General features: G+C 41.4%; 1 protein-coding gene across 2 annotated transcripts in view; it reads left to right on the top strand.

Annotated features, from left to right (window-relative positions):
• The window catches only part of LOC116904095 (cytoplasmic dynein 1 intermediate chain 1-like), an 80,979-nt gene that overhangs the window by 11,026 nt on the left and 47,592 nt on the right, over positions 1-22,361 (top strand). For both annotated transcript variants that reach the window (XM_032906965.1, XM_032906964.1), the window contains exon 2: positions 19,045-19,161. In XM_032906965.1, the coding sequence (XP_032762856.1) occupies positions 19,054-19,161 (108 nt within the window). In that variant the 5' untranslated portion in view covers positions 19,045-19,053. The remainder of the gene's footprint in view (positions 1-19,044; positions 19,162-22,361) is intronic.

Here is a 22,361-nt window from a genome sequence, read left to right as displayed (position 1 = left end):
CCAGGAATGAAGGAATTGACATGTTGAGCATTTTTGGTCCTCAACTAATATGGGCTTAATAATTCTTGACATAGGACTTTTTTGGGGAGGATGGACTTATGTATCCCTAACTGGCCTCCAATTTGAAATGAAGATGAGGATGACCATGAACTTCTTAACCTCTTGCTTCTACCTCTTACGTTCATCACCAAAGCAAATTTGATATCAGGCTGGACATGTTAGACAATCACTCTACCAAGTGAGTTACATCCTAAGTCTGAATCCTAGTCCTTCTGATGCAGGATCATGCTGTAGACTTCTATGTTCTACCTGTGCCTGAGAAATGCCTGGTTCGAGGTTGATATGCTAGAATTATGGCACATTCACACAACACTCTTTGGGCTTGTAAGGTGACCATAGCTCAAAGATCACAAGAGTGTCAGTCTTGCATCTATTCTAGTCTGGTTATTCAGGTCTGTTGAGATCTTGTTAAGTTAAAATTAAATAGGGTATAAACTCATTGTAAAGTCATGGAGACATTCTGCTTATGGGCTCCAGAAAGGTGGAAAATCCACAAGCTTATAGTGTGGACTTAACAAAATAATCAGCATCACAGGCAATATTTGACAATTGAGAGTCTGCTGTGGGCCAGAGGCTGTGTAGCCGATACAGCAGTCTGCAGGTCCCTTTCTGTCTTCCTCCTCCCCTGCAGCACTGCATGAAGGTAGGCAGAGCTCTGTGTGTCTATGGCCCTCTGTGCTGCAGGATGGAGGACAGATCTATGGGTGTCTTTCCCTAACCACACCATGTGATAGGGCTGAATGCAGGTTTCTGTCTGTCTTCCTCCTCCCACCCTGTGCTGCCTGGATTTGATTTTTATGTACCTTAGTCATAAAAGAGCTTGGCCACAAAACCAGGCACCACCCAGGATTAACAAAGGACTGCCACCTGCTCTGCCCTAAAGAACACCACCACCAACAAAGTGTCTCTTTGCCTAATGCTGGGAAAGAGGTTGTTTGCTTGTCTTGTTTTTCTTGTTTGTTTTTGAGACAGGATGTCATGCTGCCTTTGGACTACTGATCCTTTTGCTACCTCCTTGGTGTTTGGATGATTATAGGTGTATGTCATCACCACCAACTTCAAACCAATTCTTTAATGCCAAATGGAAGAAGTTTGAAAGGAATAGCACTGAGTTTGTGAGCTGCACGCTAGCAAATGGCTACATATAAGGAGTTTTTCTTGGCAAGCTGTGGTGAGGATGCTTACCAATTGTAACTCAGAATCAACGACATGGAAATCCTTTGTCTCAACTTATTTAAGCGGTAGACTGGAATTCTATGAGGAAAGGGTGTCTAATTATAGAGTGTCTCAGGTGTCTCCTACAGTGAGAATTTGCTGATGAGAGGTCAAACCACTGTTTGGTAACTGCTACATGACTTTTCTCCCAACTTGATCTATAATTCTATATACTACTCACTCTGCTCTGTTCAGGTCCTGCTGTGAACGTGAAGCCAACCCAACCATGGGGTCTGGTGCCAAACTGAAGCATTAAATGCATTGGTCTGTGTCAACGTCCTTTCTGTTCTACTTGTTCAAGATTGCAATATTCATCCATTCATTCTTTCACTCATTCATTTGTTTCTTCAGGAAGCATTCATTAAATTCCTATTAGCCATGAGAGCAGTGTCAGAGTAACAGGTGTAGCTGACAAAAGCTTGTAATGACAGCTCGTAGCAGTCATTAATCCAAAAAGAAACCTAGATTAGGTAACACATGCCTGGAATCCAGCACTCGGGAGGTTAAGAGCCTCAGTTCTGCTTGGGCCACACTGAAAATTAAAGGGTCTGGAAAGGTGGTTGAGTGGATAAGAACATTTGCTGCTTTTTCAAAGAACCCAAGTTCAATTCCCAACACCCATGTGGGGTGGCTCACAACTGCTTGTAACTCCAGTTCCAGGGAAATCTGACACCTCTAGTCTCCATGGGCACTCAAATCGAATGCTGAGACCTCATATATACACACATGCATAATTTTAAAGTAACATAAACAACTCTTTAAGAAAAAGTCAGGCCTATACCTGTAACGTTTGAAACCAGCCTGGTGTACAGGGTGGGTTCCAGGACAGCCAAGGCTACATAGAAACACTAAAACCAAACCAAAGCATAACAGCAGACACTGAACAACCATATTAGTTCTAAGGCATAAGCCTATACTCCCTACACCCAACTGTACCGTTTCTGGTATGAGAAACAGAAAACCATGCAATGCTTCTATTATGCAAAGAATGTATATTAGACATGCCAGGATATCCACTTTGAAGCTTAATTTCTCACATTTTCCTGCTATAAAGCAAAGGTGTGATATGTAAGGAAGTGTTAATTTGAGTTGTTGGCATTGGTTAACACCCTGAATTCGATAGCGTTGACTTAATGTGTAAATGCTTGAATTTTTCAAGTTGATTAAAAAAAAATACATATTTTTCTTCTGCATTGCAACGGGACCAGAAAGCAAAAATAATTGCCCTGGGTCACTTATAGCTTGAGAGAAAAACGTATTGCTCATTGACTCTCTAGCCCCTAAAGCCATTCAACCATATGTTACAGTCTCATTGAACTATGTTTTCCTGAAGACACGGCCCTGCTTCTGTGACTGGCTCCTACTGCTCTCCATCCAGTTTCCCAATTCCCATACTAAGCACATGTCAGCGTCTGGCTGCTGCAGCTCTCCCATCACAGAGCCCACTTTGTGTTTCAGCTACAGCATGCTGTCTGCAGTGTGCTGTGCCATCTCGTGCATTTACCACATTTCCCCCATGCCGTGTTGCCAGAGTTTTCCCATCCAACCGCATTACAACTTTTTGAGACGGGCTCTATTTTGATCATTTGTGTAAAGTTCTGAGGTATACTCAGAACAACACTTTCTTTTGATAAAGCCTTTGTAAGTTGTCATTCAGTTAATTAACATAAAGACATAAATTAACATAACATAAAGATAAATTTAGTATTATGGATGTAATTATGAGAGCTTCTAAGTCTTTGCCAAAAAAAAAGAGAGTTGATTTAAAGGTATTTGAGAGTAGGTTAAAATGACTTATTTTAAACCACACGTTTTTCTATTATATGCAGAATCTAGCCATTAATATGTCCATAATTAATATGTGCATTATATATATATACACATATATATACTTTGCACATGTGGTTATGGTATGATATAAAGAAAAGAGAACAAGAAAAGCTAACTGTTAGGGAAGGGGAAGAACTGAATGCAGGTGATGGATATGAGTTATGAAAGATGGATATGAGTTATAAAGATGATTGCTTTCCCAGCTCTAATTCTTTTATGGAACTTCAGGTTTTGGCAGTAAATGAGTGCATAAAATACATTTGATTTCGAAGGTATAAAATATGGGAAGTTTCCTCAGCTTCTATTTGGAATGTCTATGCTAACTATATAAAAATTCATCAAGACTTTGAGTCCAGTTAATTTGTGTGTGTGATGTCTTTATTTTTAAGGGTGTTTCTTTTTATAGTAAAGCTTAAAAGATTAAGAAAAGTAAAGATAAAATAACTCAAAAATTTAACTTACAATGACCGTTTTATAAATTAATGTGAGTCTTCCTGCTTTGCATGAGAAACATATGTTAAATAGTCAAGGAGTTCTCTCTTCTCTTACATCAGGCACGACATCCCACCTTTCTCTTGACCATGCCTTACCCTTGTGCAAAGAGTCACTTGTACAGCAAAGAGTGAATCTGAGGGGAGAAGTATGTCCTGATCTCCCAGACGAAATTGGAATTACTAACTTTGTGTACACCTATGCGGATGCAGGCTCGTACATGTCTGGGAAGTGCTTCTTGAACATCCACATTGTTTCATGTGCTCATATGTCATACTGAAACTATGATATGGATGTGATCTGAGCTAGCAATTAATATACACACAAGCATTTCTAAAGTATGGATTTTTAGCCTTGAAATTCTAGATCATTCTTGTACATCCCAGGTCCTCTAGCACCATGGCAATGAGTAAATACGCAACCAATGTACGACTACATTATACATTAAGTCACAAGCATAAAATGCCAACTTTCAACTTGCTGGGAGAAATGCATTCTCCTGTTTGTTTGGTTTCAAGGAATGACAGACAGTAAGTGACCCTGCATGACTTCCAAATTCTTCCAGAGTTCCTTAGTATCAATACCTGTTACTCAAGACATTACATCTGTGCATTTATTCTGATAGTTTGCAATTAGAGGTTGGGAAACCTCTAATTGAATTGATATCAAGTCAAGGAATGATCTGGAATAGGGCAGCCTACTAGAGAAAAGGAGAGAGAAGAGCTCCTTTCAATGGCTACTTTGCATATTTTGTCGCTCCTTGACACGAGACGATTCCCCCACCACTTTACAATTCTTTCTGCCAAAACTTGTTCTCTTTCAAATCCAATATATACAAGCCTATGTTCACTCAGAGAGACAGATGGTTGAAAATGGCTGTAGCTAAATTAAAGTTTCTGAATTAAAAAGAAAATGCATGTAGTATCAGGCAGGTTTACGCCTTTTTAAGAACGGGGTAAATCTGCCCTGAGTGCTGTCTCATACCATGGAGTTAGCCATTCAAATACAGCATGCTGTGCCAGGTCTCAGGCTGGGGAATTTGTAGAAGCTTTTCAGCTAGCCATTTGCTTTCTAAAAAGGTCTAAAGATTGTGCTGATTGGACAAATGGCCAATACCCAAAGCCTAGAGTGTCACTCAGCATTTGCGCTGACATAATCTGCAAGAGCATGTTCTGCTCCTGCACGTCTGGCAGGGTAGTATGGGGTTTTTCTAATTTTGTGGAGATATTGAAATAGTTACAAATGTAGGGTAAGCATCATTTTCAGCGACTTAACTTGTGTTTTCTCCTGTCTGCTTGCTGGTCGATTTAACAAATAGACATGAGGGAATTGTGTGGGAGAGTTTCAGTGCTCTATGAGTGCAGTATATGTTACATATGCACCCAGACAGTAAACAGCAGATAGTAGCTACTGAGATAGAGCTAGCTCAGTCTCCTTTGTCAATGGTCGTCAGCCAGTTCTGCTCACCCTGACCTCTTGTGTAAATGTCAGGCTCATCTCAGCAAGAAAATAATTGATTGAGAAAGAACAAAAACAGAGACAAATTTAGAATTCAAAATGTATTAATTGTAGAAATGATAAAGATTTCTCCCTCTAACCTCCACAAAAAAATAATAAATCATGTGAATGTGCTTGCCTGTTCAATACTAACACTATGAAACAATATTTTCCTTTAGCGTCTGCTGTAATGCAGATTCTAATTTATTCATAACCAGAATGGCTGTCTATGTCCACCAACATGATTTCAACACTCTGCAATGAACTGGAATTTTTGTTTTAAAAGGATGGTGTAATGCACAGTTTATGATAGAAGTAAATTATCCAATGAAAATCTTCTGTTTCTCTCCTACCTTCAGAGAACAACAGATCCTCTTGGAGCATAGCACAGCATGTCTCTCACTGTAGGCTGACTACTTACCTCAGTGTAGTATTGAAAGACCTCCCTCTATTTTAGGTTCCCTTGCATTTTCTGTGCAAGCTAGAGTGGTGGCTAACTCAATCTTAGCAGTCTAAGCTTGGATTTCATTCCCATCTTCATTATCTCCCAACATCATTTTGTACTTAATGTTGTATCCATATCAAATTACTCATCCTCCAGATGCATCATCCCCCCTAACCCCACTTCCACCCTCCCTTTGTCCAGACTTCCTTCTCTACTTGTGAAGTGCCACTCACCTAGGCTCTTCTACGTCTTATTTATGTGGTAATGTATTTGATCCACCTACTCTGCAAAGCTCTTGTTCATTCCCTCTATGGACAAGGTAGTCATCACAGACCATTGATTTACATAGTTCTGTGTCGTAGTCTCCTTCTTTATCACCCATAAGAGCAAACACTGGAAGGACAACTGCAGACACAAAGCAAATGACTGGAAGCAACCAAGAAACAAAATAGAGGAAGGAGAACAACCCAATTAAATGCTAAGGTCATGAGAGTGGGTCAAAGGACAGAGAAAAATATAACCCTAGGCATACATAGTCTGTAAGAGTCTGTGCTGTGAAGAGTGGACTTTAATGTCAAAGTGGTTGGCTTTGGACAAATTCTCTACATGGCCTTATACCTCTGTTTCTCTATCATATGTTCTGTAGGGCTTGGTAGATCTTGTCATTTCATAGACTGGCCCACATTCTATACCAGGAGAGAGGACCAAGATAGACAGGTCTGCCTGCTGATGCTGTCAGAATCTTATTCACTTCATAGAAAAATATGGCCTGTGTTTCAGGACATCAGGCTAGGGGTAGTCCCAGCTAAAGCTAGTCAGATATAAAGATTTGCTTGTTAACAGTTACAGTAAAGATTGATTGCTCCAGGTTACTTGAAAGCCACTTATTTTTAGATATATTCATTTATTATCTTAGCAACTCAGAGAAAGCATCTCTAAGTACAACAAAGAATACTGTTCAGAAGCACAGATGAGTTTTACAGTTTTAAAAAGAAAGACCAGCCTTCAGCTTGATGTTTTAGTCTAAAGCATTTGGGGCAATAAATCCTAGACTGCTGAATTTATTACTTATGAGTAAACAATAGAGGCGGCTAATTACCAATTCAATGGGTCTTTCTAACTAGCCCATTTGGAATCAGATATGTGAAGCAGGTAGAAAAATTTGCATCAATGGACCTATAGTGGTAGGAACTTAATGAAAGGTAGTTTAATAGGTGAAGTGATATGGGAGTGGGTGGTTACTGCACGTTTGTGCTGGTGGGTGTGGAAAGAGTTTCCTTCACTATGGAAATAAAGTGGCCTTGGTTTTGCTTTGTTCTGTATTCTTTTGTTTTGTTTTACATAACCAGGGATTTCTTTGAATTTGTCCTTTAGAAAGCACAGCACTCTAGGGAAGACAGTGATCGGAAGATTCCTGGTATTTTGGTAAAAGCATGGAAAATTTCCATTCCTATGTAGTGGTTGTTAAGCAGCAGCTTAAGAGGGATTTCCTGAGCTCACTGCCTGGTGCAACGGGGCAGTGCTTCCTTAGCTGTGGCCCTAGCGTGGGATGCTGTACCAGAAGGGGAAAGGTCACACCAGCAGAATGCCAGTAGCATGGTAGTACCTGCCTTCATTTTGTCCTGCACAGGATGCTAAGGACATCTGTGAGTCGTGCTTGGCCCATGTTTGTGACATGGTCAGGATACAGTCCCACAGATTATGACATTAACTAGTGAAATGTGAGAAATCGATTGTATGGGAAGGTGCTCTTCTTCAAGTGGTACCCTCAGATGAGGCACGCCCTTGCCTAGACACAGAAGAAAGGCCCATCCTTATTTCTCATCAAGGACACGGACCTTCGGTTATACCATTTTCAAAAAAAAATGTAATTACATTTGTTTGTTTGTTCATTTGTTTATATGTGTGAGTGGGTGTACACACCACTGTGTTTGTGGGTGCTGGGGAGGGGAGTCAGGTAATCCCTTCCAGCCGGTGGTTCTGGAACTCAAGTTGTCAAGTTTGACAGAGAGCACACTCACCAGCTGACTCATCCCACCAGCTCTGACTGGGACTCTTCTTCATCAAATCTCTATCAGAACACAAGTTGAACTGTTTATGTATGTCTTCAATCCCACAGAAGGGCAGAAGTCTCCTATGCTGTGTAAAATTTATATAAATAAAATTATAATTTTGCATGGTTAATCTGTTGTTTATTATAGGGTCCCCAGACAGTGAATGGAAGACAAAAGGAAAAGATATTTTTTTTCCTTTCCCACGTCTGATGGCTTACAAAAGCCTTCTTGAGAGTCTGACTGAGTTGTGATGCAAAAAGGTGAATGGGAGTTATCAGGGAATTGGCAATGAGAAAATGTTTCTTTTGAAATTTACCAAGTTATAAAGGCATGGAATGGTTTGGTATGTGACGTCAAAAACAAGAACTTGGAAGTCTATGGATGAAGAGAGGAGGAAAGGAAAGCACAGTGACATAGAATTTGGGTACATACCACCACAGATATGTTGTAATGAGTGAAGTTTATTCATCAGATTTTGGTGACCCAAAGATGATGTACTCCTTGTAGAAGGTTTACAATGAGGAACAAGGTTAATCAAGAAGGAAATACAAGATTAAGAGAGTATAGGGACCACCAGATGGGCAACAATGTGAGTGCATCTGAATAAGATTGCAAATTTTACATACCAATATTTGGCAGACTGTTGATATATGTCTGTGGGGTATGGTGAGTGTGAAGTTTTGGAGGCTGATCAAGGAATGTAGAAGAATATGACATGGCAGCATTGTGTAAGATTTATTCAATACTTGGATTGGATTGCTTGAGAAAGGAAGTCCCTCACAATCGACTTTACAACCCTAACCACCTAGCCAGAAGCAGAAGCACTCAAGGAATTTCCCAGTAATGGAAAAAGGAAGACCACATGTGTTTTTGTAGTTGTCTAGAAACAAGGTTGGGGATCTTGAGGGTCAGAGAGCTCTGAAAAGTCTGTGAACTACATGGTTGCCTTCTTCATGGCTAGCAGATATTATGGGATGTTTTGCCATACATGCAAGGAAAGCCATGGTTGTGTAAGAGTTTGTGTTTGTTTCTATCAGCCAGCACTACAAAAGAAAACCACATAAAAGCCAATAGACAAGAAGCACCTTGTCTATTTGATATGGAATGTGTGTTTTGGATGCCTACTGTAGGTCCAATGTGGTGCTGAGGAATTAGCATGCCAGTTCCAAATGAAGATTACATCATGGTTTCTGCTGCCTGCCCCCTTTCATGTTTCTTAAGAGCACTGAGGTGGAAATTTCTTTTTATTTATATCAACGAACTTTAGCATCTCTAGAACTAGAGATATACACTTTCTTATGTATAAAGTGCCAGGCTTCTTGATTTAGTTACCTGGCCTAATACTTAACTCAAAGGATGCCTCATCTTTTTCAGATGTTTTGATCCAAGAATCCTCTGTGAGCCCTTTATCTCTCTTCCTGCTGGTTTTCCTTTTTGACATTCCCTGCAGGGTTCCCATGCCCTTAACTTGAGGCTCCATTTTCTCATTCCTCTTCGGCCCTAATCTTAATAGAGACAATTCCATAATACTTCCCTACAGTTGTCCAACCGCTCTATTTCTGCTCTGCCTTTGTAGGCATTCAAAGATTCAACTTGAAATTCTCATTTTTCTAAGGACTCTTGATTTCATCTGAGCATTTCCTGAGGGGAAAATACTCTAAGAACCAAATGGCTGATTCTCTTAATTGAGGGACAATTCGTTTTTGCAAAGAGAATCATGCTGAATCTCTAAGTTAATGAAATGCACTGTAGGGGTCAGAAATAAGACTGAGATTTTTCAACTTTTTGGCAAAGATAACAACGGCTTTCAGGTCCTTTAAGATTTAAGAGCTCTCATCCAGACTATGTTAACTGGATGAGGATAGATTCCCTATGGTTGATTTTGTTCTCTAGTATAATGGGCCTCTGGGCTGAGTGCTTGAGTCTCTCCTGTCTAATGTACTGCAATTTCCAATGCTCAGATTTCATCTTAAGCAGGCAATTTGGCTGCTCAGAATCAGGAAGCAAAGAAAGAAGGACTAGTGATAGTCTACAGATACGACAGTCATAAATGTACCTCAGAAATGCTTCATGAACAAAGAAAAAGCTTGCTTTGAAAATATTGCTTCATTTCCTAGTTAAGAAGTTATATGAATACAGTTGAAAGATATGTAGACACAATATGGATGTTCAAAACTCTGTGTCTATGTAGAGTTAAAGTAGTTGTCTGTTGAAGAAAATAGATTCTTTCTAGGTAGATAAAACTCATGAAGTCCTGCAGACCACTCAATACTGGTTTGGTGATGTGCTTGCAAATTTCACAGGCAAAGGCTTTCATTGCAATTCACATGTCCTACCATGAGGAGGTAATATAGTGTGATAGAAGTATTGAACTGAAAGAAGACCAAATAGTGTCCACTCCAAAAGTCTTTTAAGAAGTCTTTCCTTTGGCTTAAAGTGTATGTGTATGTGCTGAGGGAAGAAAGGGAATGGGGCCACAGAAAAGTCTTTGTTTAGGTATTTGGAGGGGATCCCAGGACCTGTTCAAGTAGATAAGAGCTCTACCATGGAGCTACACCCCCAGCCCCTGAAAGGGCTTCCTGGTTTGTATTCCTTACCTCATGCCTTGGTAGCAAGTAAGATACCTCTCACACACAGTTCTACAGGAAGTTTTTCTCAAGGCCTCTTATTCACTTTCTATTATTCATGTATTTCTATTATTCATCACTCTATGTATCCAAGGTCATAAATCTTCCTGGTACTTCCAAATTGTTTTCCATTGTAGAATTCCTGTGCCCAAATTCCTGTACCCAATCTCATTTCTATGCTTTGTGATTGTCTACTGTGTCTTTCGCTTACTTGATTCTTGTAAAGTAAAAGCTCAAGCTTGTTCCTTTGGGTGATATCTTATGTGGTGACATTTTATTAAGTGCATGCCACTGCAAGCTCTAGAATCAACTCCATATTACGAGGAGAAGGGTGAGTAAGAGTACAGCTTAGAGATCTTTTCAGGGTCCAACACATACTTGATATCGTAAGTGTCAAAACTATTTTCATAATAACACTAAGATCGATAACGCTATCATTTTATTGTAATGGTATTTGCCGGGAGGATAAAAGAAATCTTGAATTTAATTGTTGGTGCCTAAGTGTGACTTCAGGCAGGGGTACCACATCACTAGTGATGGCAGCAAACTCAATTGCTGTGTCATCACAGCTTGAAAAGAAACCCAACTGTGCTTAAGGCCGTTCTTCATGAGCACAACAAATAGGAGAATTCCTGAACATGCCTTCTTTGGAGTAAATACTTTTGTGTGGCAAAGAAAATGCAAACCTTTACTGTTGCTTACCAACAGTTAGTGGTGGTCATAAGAAAACTCCTTGTTGTGATAGTTCGAAATGTGAGCTCGAAATATTGCCTTTTACCTTCCATAAATACTTTTTTTTGCCTTGAAACAGCAACTGACATTCTATGAATTTGGGGACTCAAGAGTTCAATAAGCCAAAATGATTTAGAAATATTGGAAAAATTTATGAAATCTGAATATAGTACGTAGAATATAGTTAGAGAAAATGGGGCTCTGGAGGAAAAGTTCTCATAGAACTAAATATGAATTGTTTTTCTTACTTGGTTACCTCAGGAAAGGGCCAAGACATCCTTTCAGGGATGTGGAGGGAGCTCAGTGGTAGAGCTCTTGCCTGGCAAAGGGATAAAGACAGGTGGTATATGCAAGGCCCTGATTTGGGGAGAAAGTTTTCTATAAAGTCCATTCCTCAGCTTGTCTCTAGGAGAGTGCAGCTGTCTATAATGTTTGCTAATGATAAAATGTGTTTGCAAATTTCACGGGCAAAGACTTTCATTGCAATTCACATGTCCTACCATAAGGAGGTGATATAGTGTGATAGAAGTATTAAGGGGAGCTTTGACCTGCCACACTGTGAGCTTGAGAGTTCTACAATACATTGGTAGTTACAATCTTCAGCTTGGATTCTTGGATACTACATAATGAAGTATGTCATCAATTGGGAGAGTTTGCAAAATTCAATATTCTCTATTGATTTTTCCCCAAACAATTATATGACATTAGAAAATCACACATGGCTAAAAGATTCATTCAAAGTGCAAGATAGATCTGTGAACTTGAAGGTTAAAAACGTTCCACAATGTACATTGGCTAATGTGATTTATATGCACATTGCAGCGAACCTTCAAGGAACCGTGCTAGGTGTTGACTTTTGGTCTAAAATCAAAGAAAGCCCACAATTATCTGAAGAGGCTACGTGAGGCCTTCTTCCTCAGACTATATATCTACAGGAGGCCAACTAGTCTTCATATACTTCAACTAAAATACCAGGTCACAACAGACTGCACAGAGGTAGCTGGGAGAATCCACCTGCTTTCTTTTTAAGATTTTTTGTCTTTGAGGACAATACTTTTAAAATAAAAAAAAAGCTGTATTTGTTGTTCTAAAATTAATTATTAAGCATAATTACATTTTATTAGCTTTCATAGTTAACATAGTTCATGTTAGTAGATATGATCACAAATAAACAAAAACGATTAAGGTACTTGGTATTTCATAAGGCCATTTTATAAGGAGGGTACAAGCAGGTACATTGAACAAAACGTTTGAGAACTTCTCTTGTACAGTATCATTAGTTCTGGATACTGTCCTGTCATGAAATAAATACCTTTAGTATTTTCAGTCTACTGTTGGGTGTAGAAATCTAGAAAACAAGGTAGAAAGGTAGCTTGGGTGATAAAGAACTTGCCTTGGGGACCTGAGATCAATTTCCCAAATCTGCACTGAAAAATACCATAACCAACTAAAGGCTGGACATAGTGGCATGTGTTTGTAATCCCACAGCTCATGTGGTAGAGACAGACAGATCCCTGCGGCTCCCTGGCTTGCCCGCCTAGCATACTTGATGAATTCCAGGCTGGTAGTTAGACCCAGTGTCTGACAAAAGGTGGGTAGCACTTCAGGAATGACCATAGAAATTATCCTTTGGCCTCCAAATACACGTCTGCATACACACACTTGGTTGCGGAAAGCACGCTGGGGATTTAGCTCCATGGTAGAGTATGTGTCTCTCACGTGCAAGGCTCTGAGATCCTTGTTCAGTGCTATAACCACTCCAAAAATACTAAACATCCTTCATAAATCTTCTTAAGCCCATTTCTTTCTGAGATATCTGTTTGTTTTGTTTTATTTTATTGTGAGATGTGGCTGTGGAAATGAATTCATGTTTGTGGTTGGTATCATCGCTTGGTTTCCCAACCGAGTAGACTAAGCTGTACTTCATGCCAGAAAGATGCAATAAGCCTGTCAATTATCAGATTTCTTACACATACCTGGTGGCAGATGGAAAGTCCAATATCTGATAGGGAGGAGCTGAGGAGAACAACTGTTCTCAGGCAGGAAACGAGAACTTACCGCTGAGCATTTTTTTAAATACATCTGGCAACAGCTAGGCGTGACTTAAACCTTACAGAATTCCAGCCTTAAGCTTAAAAATACATTGGTGTATGCCAGCATTAGAAATGGAATCTCCAGCTGCTGCCAACCTAGACAGCCAAAGGAAATAGAGACCCTGTATTGTTCAGAAGCTCAGCCTTGGCAGGAGCGATTACTGGGCAGCTGTGTAAACTGAGCTAATCCTGTGGCTTCTCCTGCAGACTCTTGGTTCTAAGTGGGAATGAACCATAAGGACATGAACAAATGTGGACGGAAAGGTGTTGGGTCATATTCCCGCACACTGAAGGTTTGCATTTCGCCGAGGGTATGGATGGATATAAGAACGGTCAGGTGATGGAAGGGGAGCTCCTGGAGTCATGACTTGACTGTACTTTCCTTCCTCCCTTGTATCTTTTCCTTTCACTTTCTCATTTCCTCTTTCCCTCTACTCTCACTCTGTCTTCTGTTGACCACACTCCTTGGGGGCAAATGAGTGGTACGAAGTAGGATGTTTGCTCTCACTGTTCCATGATTCCTGTGTTCACAGAAGAATTGATTAAGTCATGCATTTCACGTTTAAAATAGACTTTTCTTGGTGTCACACTTCTCACCAACTCTTTGGCTTCTCCTTCATTTGTAAATTCTTGTTGGTGGAGGTCTTTCTGTCCTGGCCTCCTCTCCCTAATTGGCTTAGATTTTCAAGCACATGGATTGACTATCCTGGCTCTTGGGCCTCTAATATTAAATCAGTAACATGCTATGCCTCTAAGATGTACACCTACCTATTCTTCTGGCAGCGCACTCTAAGTGATTGTTGGAACTTCTGAATGATGAAGTAGAATGGAACTGGGGATGTGAGCTCGGATTCCCATGAAAATTAATGCTCCTGATAATGGGGAAAAACAGAAATAAAGAGAGGTGGATGTCTTAGCTTGAGGGACTGTCACTGTGATGAAACACCATGGCTAAAGTAACTGGGAAGGACAGGGTCTATTTGGCTTACACTTCCCCACAGAACTGTTCATCAGCAAAGGAAGTCAGGGCAGGAACCTGGAGGCAGGAGCTGATGCAGAGGCCATGGAGGGGCGCCACTTACTGGCTTGCTCATCATGATTTGCTCAACCTGCTTTCTTACAGGACCCAGGACACTAGCCCAGGGATGGCACCACCCACCACCATATGTGCTGGGCTCTCCCCCATCACTAACTAATTTTAAAAATATTTTCATGCAAGTTTGCCTACTGCCTGATCTTGGGGAAGCATTTTCTTAATCAAGGTTCCCTCTTCTCAAATGACTTTAGCTTGTGTCAAGTTGACATAAACCTTCCAGGACCGAAGTGGAGGTGAAGGAGTGTTGGCAGAGAAGAAACATACTCCTGTGGGTTTTTAATATCTGTCAGGCACTTTTATGAGATCTTTGCTCACATTGGTGTATTAATTGAGATCCAAACCATGGCAGTTTGAATCTCTAAACCATCGGACTGGCTGGTGATTGGTGTTTGAAGTCCAGACCACATGGAGATTTGAATTTTAAACTGTTTTGGAATCAGTGTCTTTAGGTAGGGGAAGAAACAGAGAAGGCAAGGTGGGCTTGTGCTCCATTATACTGAAACTGGTGGGAAGGTTAGGCAGTGGAAGACCAGATGTGGGAGACTGAGGAATTGTTGGAAGAGTGCGTTTGACAAAAGACACAAAAGAAAGGAGTATAGAGCAAGAGACACTGGGGTGAAAGGAGGTGAGAGCATGGAACTTGGCTACGGAAAGCAGAGCAGGCATGGGGGTGGGGTGCATCAACAGACCTTAGAATAGATGGAAGTGAGTAAAATTCAGCTGCAGTTGGCCATAAGCCCAGTGGAGGCAAGCCGAGAATTGGATAATGGGTGAGAGGATATGCTATGATTAGACAGGGAAAAGCCTGTTCTCAGAGATGTGTATGATCTGTCTTCCCGACCTTTTGCCATCCATAAGTGGAAAAGACAAGCTTTTCAAGTGTGTGAAGTGAGCATTAGTTAGCATGGGTGATTACGACTCATATTTTCTGGACTAAGAGTGACAGAATCACCATGAGGCTCTTTAACTCACATACCTCAGGTTTTGTGTTCCGGTCTACCCTCAGAGGCTCTATTTGATGTTCAGGGAGATACAGAGAGAGGATGGGGCTAAGAAGGTCCCTTAGAAATCCTGTGGAGGTCAATGCTGACACTGCATTTAAGCCACTGTGTAAGGAAGGCACAGCCCTATGTGTAAAAGCCCATTCATTTCCTAAACCCTTTATGAGGCACTCTACTGAGGTTTCTTATTCCCCTGGGGGTTGATGCTAAGTATCTAGTTTGGAATGGATCCAAAAATCGATACACAGTCAGGCCCTTTAGAGTTGAGTCCTTCCACGATGCGGCTCTACTACACTTAAAAAGATGAGCTTTCATCTCCTTAATTCACTTCCTGTTAGTCTCTTCGGTGCTTTCTGGGGTGTCTTAATAGTCTTAGTTCTATGGCTTAGAATACTATCATTAGTAATTAGCACTGTCAGACATACCTGTCTGCCCGCCTGCTCTGGGCAGCTTCCCTGTCCTTATACCTTGCTCAGAAGACAATCTAATTCTTCCTTGGTTGAGCTTTGTATCTGTGGTGGCCTGTCTATGATTGGGAATGAGCTCATGGGGTGTCCTATCCCTCCACATTGGACTGTTGGTTACTCATGGATTCCAAAAGAGGGACAGTCAATCTCTTCAAGCTTGTGCGTACTGGTGAGCCCAATCAGATACCAGTGAATAATGGCAAACTCTTGGTCACACAGATGACCCGTTAAAATCAGTGGGTCATAAAACAAAGCCAAAAGGCTTGGAGATGAGAGATTAGTCAGGAGGAGAATTGCTGACATAGGGTGGGAGAGAAATAAGAGAAGATGGTGGATGAGAGTAATCAGAATGTATTGTGTGTGTGTGTGTGTGTGTGTGTGTGTGTGTGTGTGTACACGCATGCGCGCGCATTGTATGTATACAAGAAATTGTTAAAGAAGAAAACTAATAGAAAAAATATCACAACCAATTTAGGATGTTTTGGGAATATGATTTGTTCCAGATGATGGTAATGAGTAGCTAAAGTAGGGCCAGGTGATTTTGACTGGGAAGACCATAAGAAATAGTTGGGGAGAGATGGAGAAAGGGGAAAACTGAATGCTCTAGAAGTTTCTCCAGTCTGATTTCAGCTTAGGAGAAAATGGCTGTCTTAGTTAGGGTTATACTGCTGTGAACAGACACCATGACCCAAGCAAGTCTTACAAAGGACAACATTTAATTGGGGCTGGCTTACAGGTTCAGAGGTTCAGTCCATTATCATCAAGGTGGAAGCATGGCAGCATCCAGGCAGCATCCAGTACAGGAGGAGCTGAGAGGTCTGCATTTTCATCTAAAGGCTGTTAGCAGAAGACTGACTTCCAGGCAGCTAGGGTGAGGGTCTTAAGCCCACACCCACAGGGACACACCTACTGCAACAAGGCCATACCTCCTAAGAGTGCCACTCCCTGGGCCAAGCATGTGCAAACCATCACAATGGCTATTGCTCAAACAGTGATTTTCCTATTTGTGCAATAGTTTAACCACAGAGAAATTTCAGCTGCATCGATTCTAATTGATTAGTCTCCACCGGCTAAGAGCATTGCAGCTCCTCAGACAGCTTTTGTAAGTAACTCCATCATGTTTCACCTGCCAGACGTCTCACATCTTGTGCTGAATAGTGTTGGCCACCAGTATTTTAGTGATAAACGTTTGTAAATCCTGTCATTTCTCAAACAAAGAAAGGAAAAAAGATCAAACCATGTAACTGTTTTGATCCATGGTTCACCACATCAACTATCAGGTAGAGCTAGTGCGAAGAGCCTGCCTTGAGCATGTACTTCCGCTCTGCTCTCCTCCTCAGGATATCTATGTGCCTATGGATTTGGAGCTCAGATTTTTAAGTTCTGTGCAGACGAAGGACTTCAAGCTTCATTCCAGAGCTTCAGCCCCTGGGCTCCCATTTGATATTTTGATGAATCAGCTGTGTGGCTATGTTTTCTGTCCATTGACACCCAAATGTCGGGTGTGCTCAAAGGTTGCTTGTTGTTGTGCACAGATTAAACTTTTCTGTTTGCCCTTTCCCTTTTGGTCTTCTCCTTCCGTTCTTTGTGTCGTTTCCTTGGCTCTCTTGAAGCTAAATTGTTGTAGAATATTTCTCTTTTCCTTCCATACCCCTCAGTCCGCCTTGAAGGACTCCATCCTCTGGCCATGCAAGACACAATCTCAACTGCTGACCCTAATTGCACTTCCTTCCCAGTGCAGGTGCAGGAGAATCAGAGGGATGCTGCCAGCAGTCTCCCCGCAGCTAGCCTAACTTCTAGTGTCTGCTCCTACTGTCACACATGCAGGGACAAGTACAGGGTTGAGCAACTTCTGTTTTTATTTTCTCCCCTTCCCTTTCAGAAAGGTGCTGTGATTGGTCATCTCCCACTTCTATCAAATAGAAGTCTTTTTATTTTTTTTCTGATCTCTCAGGCTTCGCCTTTCCGCTCACACACAAACACACTTCAACTGAAGTTTATAGCTGTTTGTCTGGATTCCTCACGTCTCCTGGACACACCCTCCAGGCTTCTCCTTCTTCTGCATCTCCATCTTTGCACATCCTAATACTCTCTTCATTTGTGAGTTCCTGATACTCTAAGGTATCCAGTGCAAGTTCTACTAACTCCACTGGGCTTGCCCAAGTCTAATTCTCCCAGATCTTTGCTATGGATTTATTTATTTTGGTAGGCATTTCCTTGAGGTTAAACTTCAGGGCTTGGATGTGGGAAGTGGCTCATAGTACATGAAAGTGTCTACCATGCAGTGGCTGGACAGCCTTCATTTCCATGGGTTTCCTCCTTGTGTGTTTCCAGAATGGAAGCATTTATGAGCATTGGTCACTGGTCTTCTCCAAATTCCTTGTATTGGAAAATGCTCCAGCCCCATGGTCATAAACACTGCCATTGTAATATTAAGGTTACATCTCAGGCCTGGAGAGATGGCTTAACAGTGAGAATATTTGCTGTTATCACAGAAGACCCAAGTTCAAGTCCCAGCACACATGGTTCACAACTACCTGAAACTCTAGTTCCAAAGAACCCAATATCCTCTTTTGACCTCTGCAGGTTCAATGAATGCATGTGCTACATATGTTAACAGACAGGCAAAATAAGCACACACAAAAAATAAGTGTGCTTTTTAAGTGATAAATAAAATTAAACTTTATTTGGATGAATCTTCTCAGAGTTCAACACAGGGTTATCTCCCATTTCTTGTGTCCATCAGCTCCCTTTACTTTGAGTGAGGTCAGTGTGCTAAAATAAGAATATTGCACTCAGCATGCAAATGAAAGTTGATAGAAATAGTGTTATCTGGGAGATGAAATTAAGTGTGACAGATTGGGAGGAGTTTAGAGAAAAGAAAAAGATTAGTATGTTGGGTCTTCAGCAGCTGTCTTCCGAGAGGCATGTAATGTTCGGCAAAATGAAATTTCCCTAAGCTCCGCGGAGGATTGTTTATCCAGTCCATAGAAATCTGAGCGGGGCACACTCTGGGGTTCCTGACAGCCTATTTTCTTTGTGCAGCGTGGAGATAAATTGCTCCATTAGCATCTAAACTCCAAGTCATCATGAGGCTTCTTTTTCTCCTTCTCTCCTTTTGTTTATCTGTGAAGAAAGTTGTACAAAAAAAAAAAAATGTTGCTTCCCTGGAAGTTAGTTGATATTCTTTTTCAACTCAGATGACAACATCGAATTTCTTTAGTCACTTCTGGATACATAATAGGCAAAGAATCACACCATGCTAGAGCAAACCTGAATTCTTTTTTCTGATTCTTCTACACAGACTAACGAAAACCTATTATTGCCCGAAAGTCACATTTGGAAGCTGCATTTGCTTTTGAGTGATTTCGTAACGATGATACAAATAAAATTACTTAAATACGCCCTCACTTTCTCTCTTTCCTCTTCTCCAAGGAAGCAAATATGTCTGACAAGAGCGACCTAAAAGCCGAGCTGGAGCGCAAAAAGCAGCGCTTGGCGCAGATAAGAGAGGAAAAGAAACGGAAGGAAGAGGAGAGGAAAAAGAAAGAGGTGAGGCTGGAACGGGGTTGCTGTGGGGCAAAAGGACCACTGGGGTCTGAGGAACAAGTTACATGGACAAACAGGACCCCCTTTAGAATTCTCATGAAATTTGAATAAAAATGCGTGAGCATATCTGCACACTCTGTCAAGCATTACCTAAGTAGTGACTAGTGCGTGGCTCAAATGTCCCCAAGCCCAGGTTCACTCTGATTTAAACAGAACTCTGGAAGTGGTCTGTGATCCCTTTGCTGGTGGCCATTCTTTAATCGTTCCGGGATTTGCTCTCCTCGCCTTAAACTGGGAACAATGATTGGCTTACTTTACAGAACTTCCAAGATTAGGATGTCCTTCTCTCCCGCTGCCTGGGACCTAGAATATACTTTAGACTTGTGTTAGTTTTAAGGGAAAGAAATCTTTCTATGTGCTTATTTCTGTGTACTTATTTTTGCAAGAAAAAAACCAGGACAGTTATTTTAGAGGACATAACAGAAATCAGCACCAGTGGATTTCAGTGTATTCCTACACACGGTGCATTTCTCCTGGTCAATAAAAATCCTTGGCCCAGGTAAGTGGTTAAAGAAGGAAGGTGGATGGATAGTGTTGGGTGTTATGGTATTAGGGGGTTTTAGAGACCTGCTGTGGCCCTTCTTCATGTCACCAAACAAGGACCCAGAGGCGGGACACCTTTTCTCCTGGTAAACTCAGGAGCTGAAGACTCTCGACCCCAAATTCAGAGCCTGTGTGTCATATACCTTCTTCTGCCGTCTCAATCCAAGAAGTGATTTACTCTTTTCTTCTCCCATTTGTTGTGACAGATTAGGAATGGTACACTTGATAAGCAGAAACCACATGGCAAAGATATTTGTCAATAGTCTTCTAGAAAGAAATCTTTGTACAGAGTGATAACCCTGCATTAAGAGAAACCAGAACTTCTCCCCACACAGAAATCTTTTTCCAGCAAAAAATAAGTGTACTTTTGTGCCTCCTGCCCTAAATAGATGCTTCTTCACGCTGCAAGTTTAAGAGAGTAAAAGGAGATTTACAACGTTCATTATTTTCCAACAAAGAAAGACGTAATTGCAGTCACCGTTTAGCCCTCTGGCTTCTCCCACCTCTGCGAGCCTTACACTTTGATTGATGTGATAGTGTGTTTGTCCTTGATCTTCTGCATAATGGTTTTCCCGGCAAGATCTTTGCTGCTATGTATGCAGGTTGTGGGTGAAATAGAGGTGAGAACTGACATGGACGGCTATTCATTTGTATGGGAAGCCCAAAAAAGCATTAGGTAATTATGTTTCCCTTCTCTCAAATGTCAACAGTTACTGTATCTTTAAAGCACCTGCTATTCCTTGCTAATAATGGGTTTCCTTTTAAACTGACATTCTAACATCCAAATTGAATTTCATGGAATTACTATGAAGTATGATGTGATATAAGAAATCTGGTTCCAAATTAAGCTGTCTGTTCCAGCCTTCTCACTTTATACGTTTTGGAAGAATCGTGGGCCAACGAGCAGGACAAAGTTAGCTTCCTTTTATCTATCCATCTATTTATTTATATTAATATTTATTAATATACATTAACATTTATTGTTGTTGTTATTGCTGTTATTGGTACACCAAGCAGTTTTTTAAAAATAAAGGTCTCACCCTCTGCACAGCAAAGACTGCTCCTGGATCCTGGAAGGCAGGTAGTGCTTCTGGCCTCCCTATGCCTCTAGAATCCGAGCTATGGAAGGTCTTACTCTCCTCCTCCCTTAACTCACAGTGTAGCTCAAAGCCACAGGGTAATTCAGAGTCCTTCACTCTGACCTTCAGTTCCATTCAGAAGGTTCAAATTAGAGCTCAATTTTGGATTGCCCTGGCGATATGGTATTTAAGGTGTGCCTTGGCTTTAAATATCCTCTCTGCACAATCTCTCATCCCTCAGGAAGCTCTTTCCTTCATTTCATTTAAACATCTCTCTTTTTTTTTAAAACACCTATTTGTTTATTTGGTGAGTGAATAGGTCGGGGCTTGTGTGTGCTACACTAAGTGTACAGAGCTCCTTCACTCCTTCCACCACGTGGGTCCTAATGATTGAACTACTGAACTTAAGATAATCCGGCTACTCATAGAAGGGTTTATTTGGGGCTTACCTTTCCAGAGAGCTAAGACACCATCACCATCATGGCAGGTGGGGAGGGAACAAGGCAACAGGAAAAGGTGATAGCTCACAGACTCATATCTCAAGCAGGAAACAGAGAATATGAACTTGGCTTGGTGGAGGCTTTTGAAACCTTGAAGCCCGCCTTCAGTCTCGCACTTCCTCCAGCAAGACCATAACCTTACGCCTCCCCTAAGAGTGTCAACAATTCAGGAGCGAGTGTTCAAGCCTGACAGTACGGGTGACATCTCATTAAAACAACTATCGCCATGGAGCCCTCCCGCCAGTCCCGGTTTAAATATCCTTTGCAGACAGTCTGGCTCTGGCCCAGTGTCATCAGACAGAGGGTATTAAACCTGCTTACATACAGGGGCTTTTTGCATTGCATGTGACTCACAAACTTGGTTCTGTCCTTTACAGAACGGCCTTTAGTGTGGGCCTCTGGGAACTTGTCTTCTTGACAGAGTTCTGTATAGATTCCAAAAGCTAGTAGAGAGAAATGGGTCAGTGACTCCTAAGGACCCTTCTCATTATTGTGACCAAGTACCTGACAAAGGCTACTTAAGGAAGAAGGGATTGTTTGGTTTAGTTTAAGGGATAAATCCAGAGACTGCCTCACTTAGGGATCCACCCCATCTGCAGACAGCAAACCGCTACACTATTGTGATGCCAAGAATCTCTTCCTTACAGGAATGGTTGTTCCCTGAGAGGTTCTACCAGCACCCAACCAATACAGATTCAGATACGCAGAGCCAATCATCAGACTGAGTCTAGAGACCCCAGTGGAAGGGCTAAGGGAAGGACTGAAGGAGGTAAAGGGGATTGCAGCCCCATAGGAAGAACAACAGTATCTACTAACTGGACCATGTAGCGCTCCCAGGGACTAAACCCCCAAAGAGTATACATGGAGGGAGCCATTGCTCCAGATACATATGTAGCAGAAAATGGCCTATCTGACATCAGTGGAGGGGAAGGCCCTTGGTCCTGTGGAGGATCAATGCCCCAGCATAGGGGGATGAGAGAGGGGTGAGGCAGGAGTGGGTGGAGGGGCACCCTCATAGAAG

The sequence above is a fragment of the Rattus rattus genome, chromosome 6 (assembly GCF_011064425.1).
Source record: "Rattus rattus isolate New Zealand chromosome 6, Rrattus_CSIRO_v1, whole genome shotgun sequence".
NCBI lineage: Eukaryota > Metazoa > Chordata > Mammalia > Rodentia > Muridae > Rattus > Rattus rattus.
The sequence above is the reverse complement of the archived record's forward strand: the minus strand, read 5'-3'. Positions and strand labels throughout refer to the sequence as shown.